This window comes from Mobula birostris, chromosome 12, assembly GCF_030028105.1.
Source record: "Mobula birostris isolate sMobBir1 chromosome 12, sMobBir1.hap1, whole genome shotgun sequence".
In the NCBI taxonomy this organism is placed as follows: Eukaryota; Metazoa; Chordata; class Chondrichthyes; order Myliobatiformes; family Myliobatidae; genus Mobula; species Mobula birostris.
Window position 1 is genome coordinate 59,939,699 of NC_092381.1, and position 24,610 is coordinate 59,964,308.

A 24,610-nucleotide genomic window follows, 5' to 3' on the forward strand; every position below is an offset into this window, starting at 1 on the left:
TGAATCCCATGCCTCCTGACATTCTGAATGAGCCTACCATGGGGAACCTTATTAAATGTCTTACTAAAATTCATACACACCATATCCATTGTGTTCCACCTTCATAACTGTGTTTTGTTACATACTCAAAGAATTCAGTCAGGCTTATGAGACATGACCTGTCCTTTACTAAGCCATGCTGACCATCCTTAATCACAGTATGCTTCCCCAAATGTTCATAAATCCTGTTTCCAAAAATCTTCTGCAATAATTTTCCTACCGTTGTTGTGAGATTCACTAGTCTATAATGTTGGGTTATCCTTACTCCCATTCCTGAACAACGGAATAAAATTTACTCCCCTCAATCATCTGGTACTACTGCTGTGTTGACTGAGAATACAATGATCATTGCCAAAGGCGCAACAATCTCTTAGGTATATCCTGGTCCTGGAGACATATCTATCCTAATATTTTTCAAAAATTCCAGCATACCCTCTTTTTTAATGTTGACATGTTCTAGCATCTCAGTCAGTTTAAGCCGTCCTCACAGTCATCAATATCCTCTCACTAATGAATACTGAAGCAAAGTCTTCAATAAGGACTTCCCCTACCTCCGCTGACTCCAGGCATATGGTTCCTTTTCTATCCCTGATTGGTCCTACCCGCACTCTTGTCATCTTCCTCTTCTTCACATATACACTACGTAGAATGCATTGTTTTCCTTAATACTATTCGCCAAGCCTTCTCATGCCCCCCTCTGGCTCGCCTATGTCCATTCTTAAGATCCTTCCTGGCTATCTTGTGAGACATCAAGAGCATTTTCTGATCTTTGTTTCCAAACCTTAAGTAAGTTTCTTTCTTCTTCTTGATTAGACATTCCACATCTTTTATCAACAAAGGTTCCTTCACCCTTTCAGTTTCTGAAACTAATCTGTCCCAATTAAGTCATATCCACGCCTTCTTATAGAGGAGGTAATCACTTAAAGCAAATAATCCCCTGCTGTTTACCTACCAAAAGCACATTGGAATCGATGATGCTGTCATCTACCTGCTGAACAGAGCCTATCCCATTTGGATAAGCAGGGCAACACTATGAAGATCATGTTTTTTGATTTCTCAAGTGCCTTCAATACCACACAGCTCTCATTGCTGGGGCAAAAGCTCCATTCAATGCAGGTTGTCACTTTCACTGTGTTCTGGATAATGGACTACCTGACTGGCAGTCTGCAGTTTGTGCGGTTTCAGAGCTGCGTGTCAGGCATAGCTATAAGTAGCACTGGGGCCCCACAGGGGACTAAATTGGTTCCCTTCCTGTTTACCCTGTATACCTCAGACTTTAGATACAACACTTAGTCATGTCATCTGCAGAAATTCTCTGATGACTCAGCAATAGTCGTGTGTATAAAGGGATGATGGGTGGATGAATATAGGGTCCTAGTGGAGGGTTTTGTCAAATGGTGCAAGCTGAATCATCTGCAGCTCAATATCAGTCAGACAAAGGAGCTGGTGATAGACTTTAGGAAGACTAAGCCTGCACTGCTCCCTGGTACTACTGATATGAGGATGTGGATGTGATGAGGACCTACAAGTACCTGGGGGTGAATCTGGATGACAGACTTGAGTGGAGCACCAACACAGAGGCTGTATACAAAAAGGGCCAGAGTCGCCTGTACCTCCTGAGGAGACTGAGGTCCTTTGGAGTACCAGTCCAGACCTGTTCTATGATCAATACAATCTTCTATGCGATGGTGTGCTGGGGCAATGGCAACAACACGGGTAATGCTAACAAGCTCAATAAACTGATTAGAAAGGCTGGCTTTGTTGTACAAACTGGACAAACTGGAGGCTGTGGTAGATGAAAGAACTCTATGGAAAATCCTGTCAATTCTGGACAGTGTTTCTCACTCTCTGCTTGCCACCTTGGTTGAACAGAGGAGGACTTATAGTATTAGCCAAGACAACTGTGCTACTCCAAATTGTGCTATATGAGGTCATTCTTACCCTTGCCCATTAGTCTCTATAATAAGTCAATCTATAGCTGGGGAAGTGGTGACCCACTTGTATAAGACTGAAGTAACTTATTTTTTTTAAATTCCTTCCTACTTCTCTTCTAATATTTGTATATCTGTGCATTTGTAATGCTACTGTAGCACTGTAATTTTCTTTGGGATAAATAAAGTATCTATCTAATGCTGAAAATTTTTCTAGAATAGGTGGACATCTGTAGAGATATTTTAATAGATCATGAGCTCTTGCTCTTCAGGACAGAAATGAAGAAACAATGGTGGGAGGTGTCCAAATTGGCTGATGAATTCTGGGTTTGATTCAATTGTAGAAAGTTTTAATGACAACCTAAAATACCATTAAACACTTAATTGTTCTTTATTGTGTGAGCCCATCACTAACCCAATAACAATCTCTATCAATCAATGCTCTTACATGATATTCACAAACCACAATCTCATTTACTTAACCACTGTTCTAACTTGAGCTTTATATATACTTCTAGCTACATGATCATAACGGCCATTTCACATGTTACACCGCTGGCATTTAGGGCATCATCACATACTAATATCCTTCCCTCCATCTTATAGGAGAAAATGGCGAACAATCACAGACCGTAAGGACAGTTTGGCAGATTTCCATGTGTATAGATTGAGCTTTTTGTTTTATTTTCAGGATATAGACACATTCAAGGTGCTGATTTTCCAATGTGTCTATTGCTTCTGTCCAATGAGCAACCTAAATGAGTAACTACAGTGCAGTTTGTAGATAGTTCACATTGCATCTGTAATGCAAAGGTGCATTGTTCGTGGAAGAAGTGAACATTTAGGGTGTTTGATTGCATAACAAGCGTATACAGTATTGTTGAGTGATGTCAAGTTTCTTGAGTTGATGGAGTTGCACTCATCCAAGTCCATTGTGCAATGAACCAGAATTGATTAAATAGCTTAAGGTAAAAGAACCCTTTGGGGAAAGTTCAATAGGTACATTTAATGTCAGAGAAATGTCTACAATATACATCCTGAAATTCTTTTTCTTTGCAAACATCTATGAAAACAGACGAGTGCCCAAAGAATGAATGATGGTTAAATGTTAGAACCCCAAAGGCCCCCCCAACTCTCCCCTCCCATGAATAAGCAGCAGCAAAGCAATGACCCCTCCCACCCACCAGCAAAATGCTTTGGCACCCCCCCCCCACTGAGCACTCAAGCGTGTAGCAAAGCATCAATAAAGACACAGACTTGCAATACCCCTAAGACTACTCTGTGAAGAAAGAACATTTCAGGATAAATATCGTATACATTTCTCTGACATTAAATGTACTTTTGAAACCTTTGAAAGTACTTGTTCACCTGGTATTTGACATACCACAGGCTCTCTCTCTCTCTCCCCAATAAGGGAAAAAGCAGTGTCTCCATTTTCACAGCAAGAGGGGAGACATAACAAAACAACTCGCTGATTTATGGTGTTAAAAGTCTGTTGCATCGCCTTTTCCAAGCTCTGTGCCCAAAGAACTCGGGTCTCTGGGCACATAGCCAGCAGCAAGCATGCTGCTTCCGATCTTCCGTGTACTCTCACAACCCATCAGTCAGTGGCAGCAACACTAGCCTTGGATCAGCCTGTCTCCAGAGCCATGAAAATCTGGCACCCTGAAGGCGCACTGGTCTTCCAGGCCGCACCTTGGCATATCAAAAAGCGGCCGGTCGTGAGGCCTTGAGATTGGGTGCCATTTCTGCAAAGAACCGAAGTCAGCGTGTAACTACAGGTCAGGGTCTGCAAAAGAACTTTGAAATGGAAAAAAAGAGATATTAAAGATAGGGTAGAGCTGTTTCTGAAGATGCAAACAAAGGAGTCGCCATTTGGTGCCATCATCGTCAGCTCTGCCCCTCCAGATAATAAGTGATAATAATATGAACAAATTCACCCTGAAATTTGAGAAGGAGAAGCTAAGGTCAGATGTATCAGTATTAGAGTGGAGTAAAGGAAATTACAGAGGCATGAGAGAGAAGTTGGCCAGAATTGTTTGGAAAAGAACACTGGCAGAGCAGCAATGACTGGAATTTCTGGAAACAATTCGGAAGGCACGAGATATATACATCCCAAATAGGAAGAAGTATTATAATGCAAGATGACACTATCATGGCTAACAAGGAAATTCAAAGCCAACATAATAGCCAAAGAGAGGGAATAAAATAGAGCAAATATTAGTGGGAAGTTTGGGGATTGGGAAGCTTTTAAATACCAACAGAAGGCAACTAAAAAAGTCATTAAGAATGTTAAGATAGAATACAAAAGTAAGCTAGCCAATAATATTAAAGAGGATACCAAAATTTTCTTCAGATACATAAAGTGTAAAAAAGAGGCAAGAGTGGATATCAAACTGCTGGAAAATGATCCTGGAGAGGTAGTAATGGGGGACAACAAAATTGTGGAGGAACTGAATAATAATGCATTGGTCTTCACTGTGGAAGACACTAGCAATATGGTGGAAGTTTCAGGTGTCAGGGGTCATGAAACGTATGAAGTTACCATTACTCGAGAGAAGGTTCTTGGGAAACTGAAAGGTCTGAAGGTAGATAAGTTACCTGGGCCAGAAGGTGTACAGAGGTGAAAGAGGTGGCTGAAGAAATTGTGAAGGCATTAGTAATGATGTGGTTCCGGAAGAGTGGAAAATTGCAAATGTCGCTCCACTCTTCAAGAAGGGAGAGAGGCAGGAGAAAGGAAACGATAGCCCAGCTAGTCTGACTTCAGTGGTTGGGAAGATGTTGGAGTTGATTGTTAAGGATGTGGTTTTGGGGTATTTGGATGCACATGATAAAATAGGCCATAGCATGGTTTCTTCAAGAAAAAAGCTTGCCTGAAAATCTGTTGGAATTCTCTGAAGAAATAACAAGTAGGATAGACAAAGGAGAATCGGCTGATGTTGTGTACTTGGATTTTCAGAAGGTCTTTTACAAGGTGCCGCATATGAGGCTGCTTAACAAGCTACAAGTCTTATCAGAGTCTGATAACGGTGGGATAGGAGCTGTCCTTGAGACTAGTGGTATTTACTTTCAGGCTTTTGTATGTTCTGCCCAATGGGAGAGGGGAGAAGAGAAAATGTCTGTGGTGGGTAAGGTCTTTGAATATACTGGTTGCTGTGCTGAGGCAGTGAGAAGTACAGACAGAAGAGAAGCTGGTTCCTGTGATGTGCTGAGCTGTGTCCACACTCTCTGCAGTTTCTTGCAGTCATCTGCAGAGCTGTTGCTATTCAAAATTGTCATGCATCCAGACAAGATGCTTTCTATGGTGGATTGATTAAAAATTGGTAAGAGTCGACAGGAACATGCTGAATTTCTTTAGCCCGAGGAAGTAGAGGTGTTGGTTAGCTTCCTTGGTCATGATATCAACATTGTTGTACCAGACAATTGATGATGACACCTAGGAGCTTGAAGCTCTCAACCTTAAAACTATGGAGGTAGACAGGAACATATGCACCACCTTTCCCCTTTCTGGTCAATGACCAGTTCTCTTGTTTTGTTGACATTGAGGGAAAGGTTGTTGACATGACACCTTATCATTAAGCTCTCTATCTCCTTCCTGTACTCTGACTCATTATTTGAGATGCGGTCCACTACAATGCAGACATTGGCCCATTACATCTGCAAACTTGTAGATGGAGTTAGAGCAGAATCTGGCCACACAATCATACGCTTACAGGGAGTAGAGTAGTGGGCTGAGGATTCTGCCTTGTGAGCACCAGTGTTTAGAAAAGGGGTTCCCTGCCTGGAGTCCATGAACCCCATGCTTAATGGTATTGGTCCATGGCATAAAAAAGGTTGGAAAGCCCTTGTTTAGTATAATATTGGCAGAGGTGTTGCTATCTCTCCATCTCTCAGTATATAGTGCTCTCCTGTTTCAAATTGTCCATCATCGTCCTGTACCTAAGAAAACCAACGTAGCATGTCTGAACGATTGACGCCCTGTTACTGTCACCTCAATTATAAGCAAATGCTTTGACAGGCTGGTTAAAGACTACATCTGCAGCATGCTACCACCCACACTGGACCACCTGCAATTCGCCTGCTGACAGAACTGATCTACTGATGACACCACAGACACAGCACTACACACCGTCCTCACTTACCTGTAGAAGAGGGATGCATACGTTAGAATGCTGTTCCTGGACTTAAGTCCAGTATTCAACACCATCATTTCCTCCAGACTTGACAGATAAATCTCAGAGACCTCTGCCTGTACCCCACTTTGTGCAGCTGGACGCTAGACTTCCTATCGGATCGCCGACAGGTGGTAAGGATGGGCTCCCTCACCTCTGCCCTTCTGACCCTCAGCACAGGTGCCCCCACCCAGGCTTGTATCCTGAGTCTCCTCCTCCACTCCCTTTACACCTACGACTGTGCTGCCACACACAGCTCCAATCTGCTGATCATATTTGCAGGTGACACGACATTGAATGACCACCCATTTTAATTCCACTTCCTATTTCCATTATGATATTTCCATCCATGGCCTCCTGCACTGTCGGGATAAAGCCATACTTAGGTTGGAGGAAGAATACTTTATATTCGGTTTGGGTAGCCTCCAACCTGATGGCATGAACATCGATTTCTCAAACTTCAAGTAATGCCCTCCAAACCTCCCTTCAACATTTCCCATCCCCTTGTCCCTCTCTCGTGTTATCTCCTTGCCTGCCCATCTCCTCCCTTCGGTGCTTGTCCCCCCCCCCCCCACTTTCTTCTTTCTTCCATGGCATTCTGTCTCTTTTACCAATCAACTTCCTAGCTCTTTCCTTCATCCCTCCCCCTCCAAGTTTCACCGATCGCCTGGCACTTCTCTCTCCCCTCCCCCCACCTTTCAAATCTACTCCTCAGTTTTTTTTTTCTCCAGTCCTGCTGAAGGGTTTTGGCCCAAAACGTCAACTGTACTTTTTTCCATAGATGCTGCCTGGCCTGCTGAGTTCCTCCAGCATTTTGTGTGTGTGTTGCTTGGATTTCCAGCATCTCCAGATTTTCTGTTTTTCATGAATTGATTTTGGCCATATTTCTAGTGGTGACAAGGCAGCTTGCAGAGGAGAGGTTAATACCCTGACACTGTGGGGCCACGATAACAACCTCTCCCTCAATGTCCAAAAATAAAAGAGGTGATCATAGAATACAGGAGGAACGGAGACAAGCTTGTCCCGATCAACATCAATTGGACTGCAGATGAGAGGTTGAGTAGTTTTAAGTTCCTCGGTATACCCATCACCGAGATCTTACCTGGACAGTACACACTGACTGTGTGGCAAAAAAAGCACAACAATGTCTCTTCCACCTCAGGCGACTGAAGAAGTTCGGCATGAACCCCCAAATCTTCAAGACCTTTTACAGGGTCATCACTGAGAGCATACTGACTCGCTGTATCACTGCCTAGTATGGGAACTCCACCAACCTTGATCACTGGGCACTGCAGAGAGTGGTACGGACAGTCCAGCGCATCTACGGATGTGAACTTCCCTCCACTGAGGACACTTACAACAGCAGGTGCATAAAGAAGGCCTGAAAGATCATTGGGGGCACCTGTCACCCCAACCATATACTGTTTTGGCTCTTTCCATCTGGCAAACAGTGCCATAGCATTAAAGCCAGGACCAACTTACAAATTCACATGTCTGTACATTGAGACGGAGTCATAATGCGAAGATTTTTACTCCCTCATGTTGTGGGATAAATAAACAAACAAACAAACACACGAATAAGTAAATAAAAAGATGTCCTTACTGATTACAGTTTGTTGGTTATCAAGTCAAGGATCCAGATGTTAACTCCCAAGGTCCAGAGTTTGGTGATGAGTTTGCTTGGAATAATAGAGTACATATGTACATTGAAACATTCAATGAAATACGTCATTTGCTTCAACAGTCAACACAGTATGAGGATGTGCTTAGGGCAACTTGCAAGTGTCGCCATGCTTCCGGCATCAAACTAGCATGCTCACGACTTACTAACCCTAACCCATGTGTCTTTGGAATGTGGCAGGTAGAACTGTGGTTAATAAACAATAATTTGATGTCGGTGTCTTTACTGTATCAGGTTACTGTTTCTCATCCCCAACACATTTGATTCCTTTGAAGTTGATGAATACAAACTAAGAGGTGGAGCCTAAAACTTAGAAGGTTAAAGGTTGTTTTTCATCAAAATTCATGTTATGAAGAGAAGTAATGGGGTAGATGTGGATGAGTTATTAGTTATGGAGACTCATTAAGTGCAAAGAACAAAATTCAGAGCCAGACTTTTAGGAATGTAGAGTATGATAGGTTTGGAACATTCTTCTGCAAACAATGTGAATTGAAGATCATTTGTTAATTTTAAATCTAGGACTTAAAGATTTTTGTTTACTGTGGTCATTAAGAGAGATAAGACAACAGCCAGTATTTTGAGAAATAAGACACTAGCCATTATATAGAGTTAGTAACAGATCAGCCATGATATCATTCTGTGGTAGAATAGTCTAAGGGCCTAAACGGACCACTTGGGTTTCTCTGTATTGTTTGTAGTAGGCAGCTGTCGATCCCAGGGGATCTTGGGTTTGTGCCTCTGGTGGACTATGTCCTCTCCAGGGCGCAAGCCTGGGTGGGAAAATTTGAAGAAATGGCTGTGGCCCATTGCAGTGGGTTCCCCCTCTCCATGTCACTGATGGGCACCAGTTACCAAATGAAGGCCAAGTGTTGTTGCAGAGGTTGTCAGAGTGAAGTTGTAAACAACATCAAACTGCCTTAGGGACCCTGGTTCCGGATTTCTTCCTCGGGGTTTACTCCCGAAGCCTTTCCCATGGATGGGTATGGCCGCAAGGGCTGCAGTCCGAGGTTGACGAGCCCCACCTGCCCGAAGCAACTGATTTTGAGGCGCCAGTGGTCCGCCTTTGCCCCTTCTCTTGTCAGTAGAAACAGTTCCACTGAGCCTAGTAGCTAAGTCACATGTGAAGTCCAAGAGTTGGACTTGGTTGTCGGTGACGCACACCGTTTGGAGCACTTTATAGGTAGTGGGAGCTTATCTCCACTACCACCCCTGGTAATAACAACCTTAAGTGTTTTTTAATGCTTTGGTATTCTGAATTGTCTTTGAGCATTTACACATCAGCTTTAAGAAATTTGCATTTCATTTTCATTCTATGCCAACAATGTTTTTTTTCAGTCCCAAACAGGACAGCTAGTACAAGTCCATTATACATAAAAGTTTATCTGGCAAGGTACTGCTGCATGTTATTAACAATGTTAACACATTCTTTGGGCAATAACTAAACAGAAACATTCACCTGCTGCATGATCTTTGGGAAAATATTTAGGGATAAATCATGTTAAAATCATCAATAAAGAATTCTGGCCCAATATTAACCCAATTTAGCTGGTTTAATTATTGTATGTTAAAGTTATTTATTTAATTATTGTATTGCCTTTGAAACTGATCTCTGATTTCTGCAGGAAACTAATATTTATCTGGCTGGGACAGAAGAAGGTTACATTCATAAATGCTCATGTTCCTATAATGAACAGTTCTTAGAAACATATGGAGTTCACAAGGTATGTGACAAGAGAAATACAAAATTAAATATATCAAGGATCCTCTTAATAATGCCTTAATGGAACTGAAATTTAATAATGAGAAGGCATCAATTTTATTGTTTCTTTTTCCAATTCAACAAGGCTGACCAAGAAGGCAGTTGACATTAGTATACCCTCAGTGACCAGTTTATTAGGTATCTCCTGTACCTAATAAAGTGGCCACTGATTGTATGTTCGTGATCTTCTGCTGGTGTAGCCCATCCACTTCAAACTTTGACATGTTGCGCATTCAGAGATGCTACTCCTTGGACCACTGTTGTAACACGTGGTTATTTGAATTACTGTCACCATCCAGCCAACTTGAACCAGTCTGGCCATTCTCCTCTGACATCTCATTAAAAAGGCAATTTTACCCTCAAAACTGCTGCTCACTGAATGTTCTTTTTCCACTGTTCTCTGTCAACTCTAGACCGTTGTGTGTGAAAGTCTCAGGAGATCAGTTTCTGAGATACTCAAACCACAAATCATTCCTCAGTCAAAGTCACTTGCGTCACATTTTCCCCCCATTCTGATGTTTTGTTTGAATAACAACTGAACTTCTTGACCATGTCTGCAAGCTTTTAAATATTGAATTGCGGCCACATAATTGGCTGATTACACATTTGCATGAACAAGCAGGAATATAGGTGTACCTAAATAAACTGTCCACTGAGTGTACATTTTCTTTTTGAGCCTTTTAACTTTCTTTCCATTTGTCATTTGCATTCTTGGCAATGAATTATTTTTTGTCTCTTCCCAGTTATCAAAAGTGCAATGGTAGTGGGATCTATTGGTTGACTTACTTTTGTTTCTTCAGTTTTCAGCTTTGTACCTCTGGATAGAGTTACTATTAATTAGCTAATGGTACAAACTAGAAACAATGCAAGGAAGTGGCTAGTTAAAATGTTTCTTGTTATATGCTTGCCTGAAAACTACCTTTGTCCATTATTTATTCTGATAATTGATAAATACTTTTGAGCAAACAGTTTAGCCAGCAGAGTCCTGAGACACATGTTTCAGACTCTAGCAGACATTTAAAAAAAAAACTTGTCTGGTTACCCTCTGGGGGAATGTGAACTAAAAGTGGATCATAATTATGATGATGTCCCCAGGTAACTTAAAAAAAAAGGAATGATTCCTTAGTGAAGTCAGGATGAACTCCTGACTATGACATAAGAAAAGTCTCAAAATTTAGATGTGTCTTAATCAAACTGCCCCCACCACAAGATCGATGACATCTCCTTTGCTACACTTACCTGAGAGCTGGCTGGCCAAGAGATATTTAATATTTTAGAGACAAGAGATTGATTTTCCGTTTACTTTTAGCTTGAATAGGAATATAATGGTGGCATATCAGAAAAAGTAACTGTGGCTTCATATGGTTACAGGAGAGCAAGTAACTAAATAAACTAAAGGAATATGTTAAACTATCCTGTTGTCATTCCTACCATTTATTTTCTCAAAATCAACATAACTGTATATTCTTTTTCTTTTGCTGCCACCATTAAAAATGTTTTGATATATGTACATTCCCAGGTATAACATCTGTTCTGTATGAAAAAAAATATAGTGTTAGTTTCTACGTTCCCTCAGTTCTTTTGTAAATGCATTGTGTTTACTTTAACTAGTTGAGAAATGAGTTAATGGAACATAGTCATACAGCACAGAAACTGGCCCTATAGTCCACTATATCCATTATCCTTATAAAGTTTGTGCACCTTTGATCAAGAACACAAACATAGAAAGACCTGTATAGTGACATGTCAGAAAATCCCTTTGAGTCATGGCATTAATAATCTTCCAGGATTCTACTCACAATTATTTCAAAAAATGAAACCTTTTATTAAACACCTGGAAGAAGAGTTAGTTCTTGTACCAAATCAAAGCTGAAAAGTGAAACAGAAAAATGGTTTGGTTACATCAAGCTTAGATTTTAAAAGTTGCTAAATTACAGAAAGAAGGTTTTAAATCTCTGGAAGTAAATTGCACAAAGTCAACGCATTGAGTCTTGTTTTAAAACAGGATAAAGAAGTTAGCTGAGGGTATAAGAGCAGAGTGGTCAGACAAGTCAGTATTATGACCAGCACACACTTAACCTTTGTTTCATTTCCAGGGTCCTGTGTATAAAATAGCATGGTCACCATTTTCTCATGATACTTTTCTGAGCTGCTCTTCTGACTGGTCCATTCATTTATGGAGTCAGGAAATAGTGCGACCAGTTCTGCGCTTTACTTCCACTGTTACAAAGGCAGTGCACAGCATCACGTGGTCACCAAAATCAGCTACTGTGTTTGGAGCAGTTAATGAGGACAGAGTGGAAATCTGGGACCTTTCAGTTAACATGTCGGTATTTCTTTTTGCCTTTTTGAATATTATAGATTGAAAGTAAGCCATTAATCTTAGAATAATACAATTTTCACTAACCTAGTTCATAACATGTGGTATTGCTATGAATATTTTGAGTCCAGAAGGTCTTAGGTTATGATTTTTAATCAGATTTGTTTACTAAGCACAGCCAAGAAATTCGCTGAAATTTTATTATTAATCTGAGCTGTCCCATGACAAAGGAGAAGGCAGAATTGAGGATAAGGCAGAATTGAGGATAGAATTTAAGGCAATTACCCAGATGGCAATATTTGAATAACATTTAAGCTAATTTCAGTGGGCTTTATGTATAAAGTGCACCACGTTGACATTAAATGAAAACAGGGATTGGCCTCACTATACAAAAATAGTATTATTATTCAATAACATCAAACATGAAGCTTGCAGTGTGGAGCACTGGAAATTCTGCAACCATATTAATGTAAATAATCAGTACTTTCAGGAGGATGTGAAAAATTTGCATAAGAAGCAAGGTTTTGTAGGGCTATATCACTTTTTCACATTCTCACATTGAACACAGAGCTTGCCATAAAACAGGGATGGCAACATAGAGGAAAATTCAATGCAAAGATGGCACCTTGCTGTTTTGTCCGTCAATTTTTATGTTCATAGGGATGGCTTATGCACAACGTAAGTGTTGGGGATCAGGTTACGGTTTAGGGACAGGGATGATGAAGAGTTACGTGTCAGGAGAAGGAGCTGGTGTTCCGAGCGCTCTACAGTCAAAGGTCCGCACTCCCAGGTATCAGGTCGGCAGGTGAAGGCCAGCAATCCCCAGGTCGGAAGTCCTGTCTTGGAGGTCTATGTGGGCAGTAGGCACAAGGGCTGGTGATCCTCCAGATCAGCAAGTCCTGGGTGGAGGTAGAAACCTGAAGTTGAAGCCCCTAGGTCACCTTGTATGGAGGTTAGAGGCTTAAAGTCTGTGAGTCTATGCCAGGGTCTGGTGGTTGGAATCGCAAAGTCTGTGAGTCCAGGGAGGTGGCATGACCCAGTGTTGGAGGCCTGCCTGTGTGAGTGGGTGGGAGGGTAGGAAAGGGGCTTGTTTTGCTGTTGTTGTTGTTGTTCCTTGATTGTTCTGCTGAACATTCTGGGCATATGATGTTGGTGCCAGAATGTGTGGTGATACTGCTGAACTGGCCCTAGCATATCCTGAGGCATGACGTTAGTTAACACAAACAATGCATTTCACTGTATGTTTTGTGATAAATAAATCTAAACCTGAATTGGTTTTGCTTCAGCAATCTAGCCCTGGAGCAACTTAAATGGGACATTTGCCAAATGGACAGCTAGCAGTGTGCTGGTTATTGGCCAAATTTTTATCAGTGCTGGAGATGCATCAATCATTCAATACATTCAATGTGATTGTGCCTTTTGAATTTAAACACTTCTCCAGCTCATTGCCAACCACTGGCATGTCTTATTTGGCACTGTTATACCAGTAATCTGAACCACTAATGAGCGGTTCATAGTACAGTGATAAAAATCCTGAAATTCTAGGGTCGGTCAACTGCTTGCAAGGATTCTGAACTGCCTGGAGTGAAATAAAAAGTAGACCTTGTTCCGAATCAGAGCAAGGGGAAGCAGCTCTTGTATTCATGCAAACAAAAGGGACTCATCCTGACATCATGTAAAAGTGTCTTTTAAGAGACTCCTGGATAGGTACATGGAGCTTAGAAAAATAGAGGGCTATGGGTAACCCTAGGTAATTTCTAAAGTAAGTACATGTTCAGCACAGCAATGTGGGCCAAAGGGCCTGTATTGTGCTGTAGTTTTTCTATGTTTCTAAAATAGTGTAATTCTGAAAAAAGTCACTTATCAATCTGAAACATAGGTTGTTTCATTTGCCATTGATATTTCCAGTAGTTTCTTTTTTTTATTATTGCCTGGTATGGAATATGCTGCACTGTTCTCAGGACAACCCAAAAGTCCTGTCATCAAATTATTCTGTACTGCAGTAGTATTGGTAGCCATATTTCATTCATATATGCAGCTTTAAAAGGTGGTGAATCCCATATATTGAAGGGAAGCTCAGTATGTAACTCAAGATTTTAACGTTGGGCAGAGATCTCATCTTACACTTCTCAATTTGGACTGAAATGCCATTTAAGAAATAAAATAGACCTCAAAGTTCATATTCTGTACATTTCTAAACTTATTTTTGCAGTAAGCACAACATACTAAAGCAAATACACAAATATTATGTTTTATTCTGTTATATGCTTTGGTAGATTGGATCCTATTATTATCTACCCAGCCACAGAAGGAATAAGTTTGACTACCATACTCTTTGCTAAAAACACGAATTGCGTTCTTGTTGGTGACAGCAATGGACAGGTCACAGTATACCAGCTCAATAATATGTCTCCAAATGAAGAAACCGTAAGTTCTAATTTAGATGTTGTGTCTTGTATAAAATATAAACCTGTCCATGACAGGTTCTTCGAAATAATAACACCAAGGAAGTTAAAGTTAAAATATAAACATTTTCTTCACTCTCTCTGAACAATGTTTAAGTATCTTCTATAAGAAAAAGTTATTAATGTTATTTCATAATTTTGTATTTCCTTGTAAGATTATAGTTTTCCATGTGAATATTCACAGATTTATAAATAAAATAGTTAACATTGTCAAAAGTTTAGAGGATCTTGGATGAGATACAAGTGACTCAAATGTCAGTGACAAGCACTTTGGAACTAGTGACCATAGTTCTATTAGTTTTAAATTAGTTATGGAAAGGGATCGATCTTTCATTTTCATTTTCAATAAATTAATTGAGTTCACATATTTCATTGAAACCTATTAAATATTAAATAGCTAGAGTGGACATGGGTATTGATTCCTATAGTGAGGTAGCCTAGGACCAGAGGGCAAACCTCAGAATACAAAGATAGCCCTTTAGAACAGAAATGAGGAGGAATTTCTTTAATCGGAGGATGTCGAACTTGTGGAATTCATTGCCAAAGATGTCTGTGAAGGCTGAGTCATTGGGTATATTTAAAGCAGAGATTGATGGGTTCTCGATTAGTAAGAGCGAGAAAGTATACAGGGAGAAAGTAGAAGAATGGGGTTAGGTGGGATAATAAATCAGCTATGACGGAATTGCGAAGTATACTCAATTGGCCAAATGGGCTATTCTACTCATATGTCTTATAATATGATCTAGAATTTAAAGTACTAATTGGAACAATGAACTTTTGACGGTATTAGATAGAAACTTGTGAAAGTCATTTGGGAGTAGGTTGCTTCTGTCAGGATAAGGCCACTCAGGTTGAATTAGCAACACCACAAAATCTCTCTGGGTAGTCTCCGACATGATGACATGAATATTAATTTCTCCCCCTCTTCTCTCTTTGTCCATATTCCGTTCTGGCTCCTGCCTTACCCCTTCTCATCTGCCACTTTTCTCTCCCTGGTGTCCCTCCTCCCCTTTCACCCATCATCCACTCTCTAAAGTTCAGAGTAAATTCATTATCAAAGTACATATATGTCATCATATACAACTCTGAGATTCATTTTCTTGTGGGCATAGTCAATAAATCCAAGACAGAATAATAAGTATAATAGAATCAATGAAAAACTGCTCCAACTTGGGGATTCAGCCAGTGTGTAAATGACAACAAACTGTACAAATGCAAAAAAGAATAAAAAATATATAAGCAATAAATATGAGATGAAGAGTCCTTGAAAGTGAGTCTATGGGTTGTGGGAACATTTCAATGATGGGGCGAGTGAAGTTGTTCCCTTTGTTCAAGAGCTTGATGGTTGAGGGGGAATAACTGTTCCTGAGCCTGGTGGTGTGAGTCCTGAGGCTCTTTTACTTTTTACCTGATGGCAGCAGAGAGAAGAGAGCATGACCTGGGCGGTGGGAGTCCTTGGTGATGGATGCTATTTTCCTGCGACACGCTTTTTGTAGATGTGCTCAATGGTGGGGAGGGCTTTACCCATGATGGACTGGGCCATATCCACCATTTCTTTTAGGACTTTCTAAGCCATGCATTAGTCCATACCAAGCAGTGATTGTAGAGGAGATGTTGCTGCCAATCCAAACTGACTGGTTTGCAAGTGAGGAAATCAAGGATCCAGTTGCACAAGGAGGTATTAAGGCCAAGGTCTTGAAGCTTACTGATTAAGCTCTCCTCTCTTGCCAGATACCTTCTTCAGCCTTCACCTTTTCCACCAATCAACCCCCAGCTTCTCACTTCATCTCCTTTACCTGGTCTCACCTATCACATTCCAGTTTTTACTCCTTCTCCAACCCCACCTTCTTAATCTGGCTTCATCCTCCTTCCTTTCCTGATGAAGGCTGTTGGCCAAAAATGTCTACTGTTTGTTCCTCTCCATGAATACTGCCTGACCTGCTGAATTTTGTGTGTGACATTCTACTCTGTACTCTGGAATAAGTTGCTTGCAGGCAAAGGAACGTCTGCAAGTCAAAGGGTTTTAAAAGTGAGATAGAGAGTTAATGATCTGCATGTTCCTGTTAGACTGAAGGGCAAGCTTGGCAGAAGTATGGAACCCTAGGTGACAAGGGATATTGATGCTCAGGGCAGATAAAAAAGATACATAGGTCAAGTACAGGCAGCTGGCATTATGTGACTCCCTGGAGGAGTATAGGGCTGCAGGATTATACTGAAGAAGGAAATCAGAAGGGCAAAGGGAAACAAGAGATTGTGCTTCCAGAGAAGATTAAGGGAAAACCCAAAGAGATTGTATAAGTACAAATGGTATATTAAAGGGGGAAAAAAAAGAGTAAATTGAAAGAGAATCAAAAGCTAAAGTGGACGTATTTCTGTGGAGCCACAGGAGATGAGTGAAGTTCTCCTTAGTCAAACAAAAGATGTGCCGAATATAGACCTATTTAGAAAGATAGTAGTTGATTAGGAATAGCCAGCGTGGCTTAGAGACAGAGAGTACAGCTTGGAAATAAGCCCATTGGTCCGACTGGTCCATGCTGATCACACATCCTCCCTGGTGGTTCCAGTTGCCTGTGTTTAGCCTGTAACCCTTCAAACCCTTCCCTTTCACTTTCTTATCCAAACGTTTCAAATGTACCCCCCTCAACCACTTCCTCAGGCACTCAGGAAGCTTATTTCAGGTTCCCTTTGTGTAAGTAAGTTACTTCAGGTCTCTTAACTCACCCCCAATCTTGTATCTGAACCCTCTAGTTTCAGATTTCCCAACCCTGAAGAAGTGATTGATTGTCCACCCTATCCAGACCCCTCATGGTTTTATAAATTTCTCTGAGGCCACCTCTTATGCTCCTACACTCCAAGAAATAAAGATCTAGTGTGACCAACCTTTCCCTTGAACTCAGGTCCTCTGGTGTGGGCAGCACCCTCTGATCTCTCCTGCACCTTCTCCAGTTTGACAATGTTTTCCCTATACCAGGTAGACCAAAACTGTACCTCAATACTGTAGGCGTTATCTCACTAACAACTTTTATAATGGAACGTAGGTAATACCTCTGCTCCTAAACTTGAATCGGTGACTGAAGGTCAGCATGCTAAACACCTTCACCACCCTGTCTAGTTGCACGGCAACTCTCAGCAAACTATGTACTTGTACTCCCAGGTCCCTTTGTTTCACAGCAATTGTCAGTGCCTTGCCATTCACTGTAAAGGCCCTATCCTGCTTCGTGTGCCCAAGGTGCATCATCTCACACATCCAAGTTGAAATCCATTTGCTATTCCTCAGCACATCTCTTTAACTGGCCAAGATCTCATCAGCCATGACCTCCCATGCACAAAACCGTGTTGACTATTCCTGATCAGGACTTGATTATCCGAGTGATGATAGATCTTGTCCCTCAGAATTCATTATAACCTGCATCACTATCAATATAATCCTTCATTTAGTATTGTCAACACATTTGCTAATAATGCCATGTACATTCACATCCAAATCACTTACATACGAAATGAATAACCGAGATCCCAACATTGACCCCTGGGGCACCCCATTAGTCACATCTCCAGTAAGAGAATCGCCCTTCAACCATCACCCTCTGCTTCCCATCATTGAGCCAATTCTGAATCCATCTTGCTAGCTTTCACTGAATCTTGTGCAACCTAATCTTCCAATATAGCCTAGCCTGCAGGATGTTGTCAACCGCCTTATTAAAGTCCATATAGACAATATCCACTGCCCTACCTTCATTTATCCCCTTAGTTACCTCTTCAAAAAAAAACTCCTAAAGATTCATCAGCCATGACCTCCAAAGCACAAAATCATGCTGACTATTCCTGAACAGGCCTCGATTATCCAAGTGATGGTTGATCTTGTCCCTCGGAATTCCCTCCAGTAACTCCCTACAACTGAAGTTAAGCTTACTGGCTTGTAGTTCTCTAGCCTTTCCTTGCAACACTTAAACAATGGAACACCATTACCTACTCTCCAGTCTTCTGGAACTTCACCACTGTCTACAAAACAAATGATCTCTACAAGAGATTCTGCTGTTTATTTCTTAGCCTCCAAGGGGGTGAATACTTTTTATATGCACTTTACTTAACCTCCTTCTTGACTTTTCTTTTACTACTAAAAAATCTCTTAGGGCCAATCTTAGCATTATCAGCAATATCCTTCTCAACCTGCCCTTTGGCAATCCTAATTTCCCTCTTGACAATAGCTTTCATATTTTGCTCCTCCAATCTTAGAGTGGCCTCATCTTGGCAGCAGAGGAAGCTATGGATCGACATGTTGGAATGGGAATATGAATACTTAGTTCATGAAAGACAGAAAGAGAAGTAAATATGGAAAGACTGACATCACTTGCTTCTGAACAAACACAGTAAATGAGAACATAGAAGAGCACAGGAACAGACCCTTCAGCCCAAATGTTGCACTGAACTGATTAAACTGGCAGTTAAATGCCTAACTAAAGTATCCCGTATCAAAGTCCGTCTGCGTTTTCATATGTCTAACTAAGAACCTTTTTAATGACTTCATCGTATTTGCCTCTATTACACCACCCCCCCCCCCCCCACCCCATGGCAGGGCTTTCCAGTGCCACTCCATGTTTAAAGAAACACTTGCCTCTATACATCTGAAATGTATGTCCTCTGGGACACTTTGAAGGTGAAGAAGAAGATGCTGGGTCTATACCTCTCATAATTTTATAAACCTCCATCAGGTTTCTCCTCAGCCTCTGCCACTCCAGAAAAATAATACAAGTCTGTCCAAACTTTCCTTATAGGTCATGCTTTCTAATCCAGGCAGCAACCTAGTAAACCTCTTCTACACCCTCTCCAAAGCCCTGACATACTTCCTGTAATGGGGTGTCCAGAACTGAATGCAATACTCCTGATACTGAATGTTGAAAGGACTAGGTAAGGTGTCTGTTGAGAGGATGTCCAGAACCAGAGGGCACAGCCTCAAAGTTGAGGGGTGACCTTTAGAACAGAGTTAAGGAGGATTTTTTTTAGCCAGAGATTGGTGAATCTGTGGAATGCCGTGCCAGAGACAGCTGTGGAAACCAAGTCCGTAAGTATATTTAAAACAAAAATTGATAAATTTCCTGATTGATCAGGGAATCAAAGGTTATGGTAAGAAGGCAGGTGTTGGGAGTTGAGTGGGATCCGGGATCAGCCATGATGGAAGCTGAATGGCCTAATTCGGCTATAAAGCTACAATATAACTTCCTGACTCTTGCACTCAGTGCCTCAACTAATAAAAGCAAGCATGCTGCTTTCCTTCTTAAACAACCTATTAACTTGTGCAGTCACTTGGAGAGCTAAGGACTTGGGGCCCAAGGGCCCTTTGTACATAAATTGTTGTTAAGGGTCCTGCCATTAACCAGGTCCTGGCCCACTACTGTTGATCTCCCAAAGTACAACACCTCACACGTGGCTGGATTTAAGACCATAAGTCAAAGGAGCAAAATTGGGCAATTTGGCTCAAGTCTGCTCTGCCATTCCACCATGGCTGATCCATTTCCCTCTATATAGAACTGGGATAGAAGAAAACCTTTATGTATGTTAATTTTAATTGAGTTTTGGATTTGGGGAAAATATCTGCAAATGCTCCTCTGTCCTAAGCAACAAACAAAATTCTGGAGGAACCCTGGTCAGGCAACATCTCTGGAGGGAAATAGGCAGTTGATGCTTTGGGTCAAGAGCCTTCATGTCTGGGTTCATTCAACCCAATTACTGGATCCTCTCTCAGAGTTATCTGAAGAAGGAGGGTATGATTATTTTTAATATATATTTATTATCGGGGGGGAGTGGCTAAGCAGATGCTACACCTTGCCCATTGAAGGGAAAAGGAATGCCTTACACCTCCTTTGGTAGAGATAGATCTCCACCCCACCACCCTTAGCTTAGCTCCCCAATCAAGGTCATGTGAAGCCATGGGAGCAGGTGATGCATATCACAAGTCCCAGTTATGTGACCACTAATGCCAAGCAGACAATCTCTGAAAAGTATTGATAATGACTGCAGTCATCCATCTTAAGACCATAAGACATAGGAGCATTCAGCCCATCCTGCCTGCTCCACCATTACATCATGGCTGATCCTGGATCCCACTCAACCCCATACACCTACCTTCTCACCTTATCCTTTGATGCCCTGACTGATCAGGAAATGATCAACTTCCACCTTAAATATACGCATGGATTTGGCCTCCACCACTGTCTGTGGTAGAGCATCCCACAGATTTACTATACTCTGGCTAAAACAATTCCTCCTTACTTCTGTTTGAAAGGACCATCCCTCAATTTTAAGGCTGTGCCCTCCAGTTCTGGAAATCCCACCATAGGAGACATCCTCTCCACTCCACCCTATCTAGTCCTTTCAACATTCGGTAGGTTTCAATGAGATCCTCCCACATTCTTCTAAATTGTAGTGAATACAGGCCCAAAGCTGCCAAATGATCCTCCTATGTTAACCCCTTCATTCTTGGAATTAGTCCTGAGGAGGTTCACCTGGATATCTCCAATGAGAACACACCCTTTCTGAGATATGGGGTCCAAAACTGTTGACGAAACTCTATGTGCAGCCTGACTAGTGTCTTATTAAGGCTTAGCATTATCTCCTTGCTTTTATATTCTATTCCCCTTGAAATAAATGCCAACGTTACATTTGCCTTCTTTACTACAGATCATCTTCAGTCCTGCATTCTTTGCCCTTTTGGATTTTGTCTCTGTGGTACAGTTTAACTCTACTCTGTCTACATTTGTACCCAATCATTGGCTTGTCCTTCCATACATTCATGTTACATCCACCATCTACTTGTAAACCTGCTGGCTCATCCTCAGCTTTATCATACTGGTTCCTGTCCTCTTTCCATATTAGTTTAAACCACACCCAACAGGTCTAGTAAACCTGCCCACAAGAATATTGGCCCCCCTCGGATTCAAGTATATGATTGACTAACATCCCATTAATTTAACCAATCAATTTGTATCACACTCATTCGAAGATTATTTGTATTCAGCAGGTTTGTTATTAATAATATTACTTCATTGATTACATGTATTTCTACAGCTTGTGGCCCCTTCTATGTCTTTGAGGCAGCAGGTCAATTATGTTTTTCTTAGATTTCTTTAACTGAGGTGCCTAGTCTGTTAGCCCAATTATATGACAGGAATACTTGTTCCCATGCAGTATATCTGTACCATATCTTGGGACAAAAAATATATTCCCATAGATTGCAAGGATAAAGAGCTGTGAACTGCATTGCCCTCTCAGGTTGCAAAATAGGGATATTTTAATCTGAATTTCATTTCTAAACCCTCATTAGTGTCACATTTGAATATTGTAAAATGACACTTGTCACAGCTATATACATTTGCGCAGTGTGCCGCTGAGATTCCAAAGAAGCCATTTGGTGGAATGGCTTTAATCTCAACTAATGAAGATGTGTACGATGCAGGTTTGTTCAAAAAATTGATCTTGATTTAAAATCTATCATTTTCACTCCTGATGAAGATTATTTAAAGGTATTTTCACTTTTTGAATCCATGCTGGTTGCTGGTCACTGGCTTTGTCACATATAGTATGTATCCTCAGCGATTTCATCTCTTGTTAAAGAATGAGTAAATAATTTGTAATTTATTCTGAATTTTTTTCTTGTTTCAATTCACTGAATCATCTAAGATTTCATCATTTTTCTCAGAATAATAATCAGCACCTGCAAAAGCAAAAGATTCCTAATGCTGGAAATCAAAAATAAAACCAAAATTAGCAGAAATTTGGGAAATGTTAGTATTTCATGTCATAGTCATAGTCATACTTTATAGGTCCCGGGGGAAATTGGTTTTCGTTACAGTTGCACCATAAATAATAAATAGTAATAAAACCATAAATAGTTAAATAGTAATATGTAAATTATGCCAGGAAATAAGTCCAGGACCAGCCTATTGGCTCAGGGTGTCTGACCCTCCAAGGGAGGAGTTGTAAAGTTTGATGGCCGCAGGCAGGAATGACTTCCTATGACTCTCTGTGTTGCATCTCGGTGGAATGAGTCTCTGGCTGAATGTACTCCTGTGCCTAACCAGTACATTATGTAGTGGATGGGAGACATTGTCCAAGATGGCATGCAACTTGGACAGCATGCTCTTTTCAGACACCACCGTGAGAGAGTCCAGTTCCATCCCCACAACATCACTGGCCTTAGGAATGAGTTTGTTGATTCTGTTGGTGTCTGCTACCCTCATCCTGCTGCCCCAGCACACAACAGCAAACATGATTGCACTGGCCATCACTGACTCGTAGAACATCCACAGCATCGTCCGGCAGATGTTAAAGGACCTCAGTCTCCTCAGGAAATAGAGGTGGCTCTGACCCTTCTTGTAGACAGCCTCAGTGTTCTTTGACCAGTCCAGTTTATTGTCAATTCATATCTCCAGGTATTTGTAATCCTCCACCATGTCTGCCCTGACCCCCTGGATGGAAACAGGGGTCACCAGTACTTTAGCTCTCCTCAGGTCTACCACCAGCTCCTTAGTCTTTTTCACATTAAGCTGCAGATAATTCTGCTCACACTATGTGACAAAGTTTCCTACCGTAGCCCTGTACTCAGCCTCATCTCCGTTGCTGATGCATCCAGCTATGGCAGAGTCATCAGAAAACTTCTGAAGATGACAAGACTCTGTGCAGTAGTTGAAGTCTGAGGTGTAAATGGTGAAGAGAAAGGGAGACAAGACAAGTCTCTGATCCTTCACCAGAACTCTTTGTGCTTGAGAGCTTAGGATAAGTCTATATTTAGTTTTAAAGTTGTGAGACTTTGTCTGAAAAAGGACACAATCCTAAGTTATAATATAGTTGTTAATGATGTTTTTTTTCTTTCTTGCACAGCTATCCGTACTAAATAACATCATTATGATGACACTGGCCAGCCAATTGGTTAGTGAGTCTCACACAATGGAAGAACGCATTAGTGACATATGCAACATTTCTGGTTAATTAATTTTATGTTTAATACAATTGTTAATTTCATGATTTTGTACATTTTTGCTCCTATTAAATAATGTGAAAATTTGATTGTATTGCTTGAACTAGTTTCATCATACACTAAATATCTTGCATTCTCCAAGCATATTAAGCAATTTCATTTTGATTTAACCCTCAAATGATTGTAATATTCTGGAAAAGAAGAAGGTTTAAAAATGGTTCATTGGTATAAAGAAAGTGTGATTTTGACCAGCTTAATTAAAGTATGTTAACAATTTATGATGTACTTAACTTCTTTTTGATATTTAAGTAGGGGTACTTAAGTGATAAATATGCACAATTTATGAATAAATTTGATTTTAATACTATCAGTTGTGATTAAAGTCAGTATTTAATGATTTTTGTACCTGAAAACAAATTGTATATGGGGAAGAAAGGTAAGATATGGACTGGTATTATGACAACGTCTTTGCGGGTATTGTTTCAGGTTGCCATAACACCAGTCATTTTCCCAAACAAGTATACATCACTTTTAGAAATCCTCTCAATTAATCTTTACGTAAATAGGACTTTGTTGCTGTTAGTGAACCACAGCATCTTAAAACATAGCAGATTGAAGTTAATTCAGTACTAACGCCGAAGTAACATTCATATTCCCTGATTGACAAGGTGGATCATTTGCTCATTCTAATACTTCAAAACACTGAAAATCAGCTGGATTCTATAATGATCACTATGAGATTATCATCCAGGTAGTGTAGATGGAAAATTATCTTTTCTTAAAGAACAGTTAATGTTTTAAAGTTATAAACCAAAATGAATTTTTTAAAAGATGAAACTAAAGCTTTGGATAGTTAATAGTAAAATATTCAGAATATATTTTAGTTAAGGAGCTTCTGAAGAGTTGTGAGCACCACAGATGTAGTTATGTATTTAAACACTATATTCTCATTGGCTTGTGTTTAAAGGACAGCAGTCTAAAGTCAGAATTTACTATTGATTCAGTCAGTTTATCCAGATTGCTGAGCCTCTGGCAATGATGTTTGCATCATTAATGGGGACAGGAGAGGTTCCGGAGGATTGGAGGGTTGCAGATGTTGTTCCCTTATTCAAGAAAGGGAGTAGGGATAGCCCAAGAAATTGTAGACCACCGAGTCTTATTTCAGTGGTTGGTAAGTTGATGGAGAAGATCCTGAGAGGCAGGACTTATGAACATTTGGAGAGGCATAATATGATTAGGAATAGTCAGCATGACTTTGTGAAAGGCAGG

At 40.7% G+C, this 24,610-nt stretch overlaps 1 protein-coding gene across 2 annotated transcripts in view; it reads left to right on the top strand.

Annotated features, from left to right (window-relative positions):
* dnai4 (dynein axonemal intermediate chain 4) overlaps positions 1 to 23,671 on the top strand; it is a 99,218-nt gene extending 75,547 nt beyond the window's left edge. For both annotated transcript variants that reach the window (XM_072274693.1, XM_072274694.1), the window contains 4 exons: positions 9,446 to 9,544; positions 11,679 to 11,908; positions 14,179 to 14,329; positions 23,245 to 23,671. In XM_072274693.1, the coding sequence (XP_072130794.1) occupies positions 9,446 to 9,544; positions 11,679 to 11,908; positions 14,179 to 14,329; positions 23,245 to 23,352 (588 nt within the window). In that variant the 3' untranslated portion in view covers positions 23,353 to 23,671. The remainder of the gene's footprint in view (positions 1 to 9,445; positions 9,545 to 11,678; positions 11,909 to 14,178; positions 14,330 to 23,244) is intronic.
* The last annotated feature ends 939 nt before the right edge of the window (positions 23,672 to 24,610 follow it).